We start from the raw sequence: 3,932 nt of genomic DNA, 5'->3' as shown, positions 1-3,932 counted from the left end.
TCAGAAATTGGTAGGAAGTGTGCAGCCCCTTGTTCTGACTGACTACAGCACATCTGCGGCCGCAGGACGCCACTAGGTTCTCAGACTGCGTTGGTGTGATCTTGGTCCACTCTACTTCCACTCTCTTCCACAGTTCGGTAACTGTAGGGTTTCTTAGCGATAACTTGTCGCCAGAGATTTTCAGTTAGGTTTAGATCAGGACCATGGCCCGGTCATTTCATTATTTCAATGGTCTTAGCTTCAAGGAACTGCTTTGTCTTGCATGAAAAATGCAGGCTAATTGGGAAATGCTTGCAGTGAAGGAAGGTGCAGAAAACATCCGCCAAAATATACTGACTTCTTTACGCACTAGGGCTTCAGTCTTTCCTCAGTCTGACAGCAAACAAAATGTTTCCAATCAGACCCAAATAAATTAAACTTGCTCCTATCACTTAAGTGAACTTTGGACCAGTTCTCCTCGCTGCACACAACATGCTCCTCAGCAAATGTGAGCTTAGTCTTTTGATTCTTTCAGCTGATGAGAGGTTTGGTCACTGCAGAGTGCACTTTCAGTCCGACTTTTCCTAAAGCTGAGACAGATCCTCGCCCTCTTCAGCGTTGAACTGGCAAGCAATTCCGGCTGCAGTGCTGAATCAATTCCACATTGAGAGTCTTTGCATTATCCTTTTCTCGTGCATTTGTCTTACATGGACGGCAAGCAATATTTGAGAAATCACAGATTTGGAATGACCAACTTCTCTTACAATGGCTGAAAGCATCAACCCGTTTGGCTTTCATCTGGACAACCTCATGTTGCAAGGTTTCAGTCACCTTATAGCAGCATGCAATCTTGCAAACATTGCATTATTTATGTTATTTATCTATTTATGCTGTCTTTGCAAACGTGTAGCACTCGTATTATTTATAAACAGAGACATTCTTGCCTGTGTAGATTTTCCATATCACTTTGTTTTATATCAACACATTTGTTTCCATTCTTTGAAGTCTGACATACTTTCAGCTAAACTTGTTTCACGTGGTGAGAGAAAATTCAAAATCGACCTGGTGAATCCGTGGGAGAATAAAACCTCAAGTGTTGCCTCTCCCTCGCTCTATTACTCTCTCGGTGTCTTTCTTTCTCTCTAACTTTTTCCAAAGTACGTCAGTCAGACCGCACATCAACAGTTTCACTACATGCATCTTCAGAAGTCATGTGATGTGAAGAAGCAGAGAAGAAGAGGAACTACCTACAGCGAGCAACTCCTCCCGACCACACATCAACCCACGCAACCACCCACAGCAATATATAATCGAGAAGAAAGACCGGAGACGGCACACAATAACTGAGAGACAGGATTAAACGCACAAGGGTTTTTTGGGGGAAAGCGTCAAAAAGATAAAAGAAACATCTGCTTGAAAGAGCTAAACATGAATAAGAAGCCGTTTCTGATCGTTCTGGGTTTAGCGCTGGTTTTTGAAGGTGAGCATGTCATTTTAGAGTACCGTGAATGAGTAAAATATTGTTTTTTAATATTTTTAATATTAAAATGTGCAATCCTTCTGTGTTCTCCAGGTGCTCAGTGCCAGGAACATGAAGTGTTCGTAGCTCAAGGCTCTGTAGCAGTGCTACCATGTGGAGACGAGACTTCTGCGCCCTCACATCCTACTGCGGTCTACTGGAGCAGGATAGTTGGAGAGTAAGAACATTTCATTCACCCATCCATCCATTCATAAATGCAACTGTCCAAAACCTGATCAGCATTTAAATATCGCACTCTTTCTTAATATCAGTGTAAAGAAGACAGTTTGGCGGCGAGAGAAGAGCGGGTTAGAGTTTCGTCCGGTTAGGGACCCACCGCGTGCTAACTGCCCCGTCCCGAATTTCGGAAAGGCTGATTACAGCCTTCACATCGCTGAAACGACATTTGAAGATGGAGGAAAGTACCTCTGTGAAGTTGAGGGAAAGACTCGGATGAGGAAGTTCATCAATCTCAGAGTCATAAAAGGTAAAAGCCATAAAACAACCAAGAGTTAAGCCAGTGGCTGTCTTCTGGAAGCCTTATCGCTAATATTTCTTCTTTCTTCACAGCGTCACTTTCTCCTGCCGTTGTGATTGAGGGCTCAAGCTTGGAGGCAGTGTGCCATATCAATCCTGAGATGCGGTCTGTAAAAATGAACTGGAAACGAAACGGCATATCTGCAAGCATAACCAGCAAAGCCAGAATCTCCAGAGTGTCTCAAAAAGATGCAGGAACCTGGACTTGTCAGGTTGAATACAATGGCAAGGTAGTTGAGGCAGCCACATCTTTAGAAGTCAAAGGTGAGTGTTCGTTAAAAACAAATAAACAGCTTCTTCCAAATGACATCTGCAAGAGTTGCTCATCCACCTCATTCGCATGTTTTCCAGGAATCGTCATCCCTCAGGATGACTCTTTATTGGTCTACACCGATGTCGGTTCTTCGGTCTCCCTGCCCTGTGTCTTTACTGATGGTCTAATCCCAAATACTATAATGTGGAACAGAACCTCCAAAACATCAAATGCTCGTCTTCCTCTCTCTGCGTCTTTCAACAAGTCTGCTGGACCCTCAACATCAGCTACTATACAGAGAGTGGAGGATGGAGATGAAGGCATGTATACATGCTCAGGAATGATGGGTGGATTGAATGGAAAGAGAATTAAAGTACAAAGAACGATGGAGCTAGTTGTATCTCGAGGTGAGTGGAATAATAATTTTAGCGTTGACCTTCTAATAACTTCTGTTTTGTGGCATTCTGAATTTGCTGAATGCTCAGTTTCGCTCGGAATTCTGTTTAGTTTTGAGATCCTCCTCATCCAGTGGTAACGGACTTGTGAAGCTGACGTGCCATCTCAGCAACTCCGACCAAATCACTTCCTACGAATGGCTCCGTGTGACTTACGGACCAAACAACACTCAAACGGTGACCTCTGTTCAAAATACAACAAGCATCAGAATTCAAGAAGCAACTGAGAAAGATGCTGGTGAATGGGTTTGTCGCTACTACGGGAAGGAAGGCGTTTTGGGAAACGCGACTTATGAACTTTATGTGATGGGTAAGTAGATACCAATAAATACAAGTATAGCATGCAATAAATAGTACTTTTGTACAATCAGGAGTTAAAATTGGAAGCATTTTCACTGATTCTCTGCTTTGCTCATTTCAACAGGTGCTGTAAAGAGTGAAAATGTACGTTCTGGCAACAAACCTGCTATGGTGATGGGATTAGGGTTTTTGTTCTTGGTCATATTCCTGATTTTGTTCCAGATGTACAGAAACTATCGCCGGGTATGTATCAGTATTTGTGGCTACTTGATACTAATATATATTTTCAGCACACTCTTAAAAATAATTTTTAATAATAATTTTTGAAGAATCATTTTTGGTTCCCCAAAGAACCTTTAAGTGAACAGTTAAATGAACCTTTTTGAAGAACATTTCAAAAATTGCAACTATAAATAAAGAATGTTCCATGAATGTTCAGGGTTCTTCTTGAAACCATCTTTATTTTTAAGAGTGTACTGCTCTCTAAAATAGATTTAGTTTGGGTTGCTTATATCTCATCTCTCATATTTATCCCATTTATTCTTCCTTGCAGAAGAGAAAGATCCTTCTTTACCCTGCGATGGAAACCATCGTCCATCAGGCCGCCAATGAACGAGAGAGGAGAGAAAGGAGCAGGGGAAAAATGGTTGAAGCTTGTGTTGGAGAACCAAAACCAGTGTGTGTGTAAACGCGCATGTGTGTGTGTGTGTGTGTGTGTGTGTGTGTGTGTGGATGTGTGTTTTAAATGCAGACAATTGTAGCAGTCCATTTAAACTATATATATATCACTGACATATAAATGTATACATTTTGTATAAACTACTTTTGGTGCAAATATATTTTCAAATATGAATGTAAACATGTAAATAAAGAAATAAGGGAAAAATAC

General features: G+C 41.4%; 1 protein-coding gene across 1 annotated transcript; it reads left to right on the top strand.

Annotated features, from left to right (window-relative positions):
- Positions 1–1,339: 1,339 nt before the first annotated feature.
- Positions 1,340–3,916, top strand: LOC141343258 (lymphocyte activation gene 3 protein-like). The gene is made up of 8 exons (XM_073847852.1): positions 1,340–1,459; positions 1,553–1,676; positions 1,771–1,985; positions 2,069–2,299; positions 2,387–2,695; positions 2,796–3,053; positions 3,168–3,286; positions 3,597–3,916. The coding sequence occupies exons 1-8, from the start codon at positions 1,408–1,410 to the stop codon at positions 3,729–3,731; spliced, it is 1,443 nt and encodes a 480-aa protein (XP_073703953.1). The 5' UTR covers positions 1,340–1,407; the 3' UTR covers positions 3,732–3,916.
- Positions 3,917–3,932: the final 16 nt, after the last annotated feature.

Source organism: Garra rufa, chromosome 9 (genome assembly GCF_049309525.1).
Source record: "Garra rufa chromosome 9, GarRuf1.0, whole genome shotgun sequence".
In the NCBI taxonomy this organism is placed as follows: Eukaryota; Metazoa; Chordata; class Actinopteri; order Cypriniformes; family Cyprinidae; genus Garra; species Garra rufa.
The sequence above is the reverse complement of the archived record's forward strand: the minus strand, read 5'-3'. Positions and strand labels throughout refer to the sequence as shown.

What these genes read in the sequence shown, in the direction of transcription:
- LOC141343258 (XM_073847852.1), top strand. Translation starts at nt 1,408, where the DNA reads ATGAATAAGAAGCCGTTTCTGATCGTTCTGGGTTTAGCGCTGGTTTTT. An exon ending in TGGAGCAGGATAGTTGGAGA is followed by an intron (nt 1,677 to 1,770) that starts GTAAGAACATTT and finishes TCTTAATATCAG; the next exon opens with TGTAAAGAAGACAGTTTGGC. An exon ending in CACATCTTTAGAAGTCAAAG is followed by an intron (nt 2,300 to 2,386) that starts GTGAGTGTTCGT and finishes CATGTTTTCCAG; the next exon opens with GAATCGTCATCCCTCAGGAT.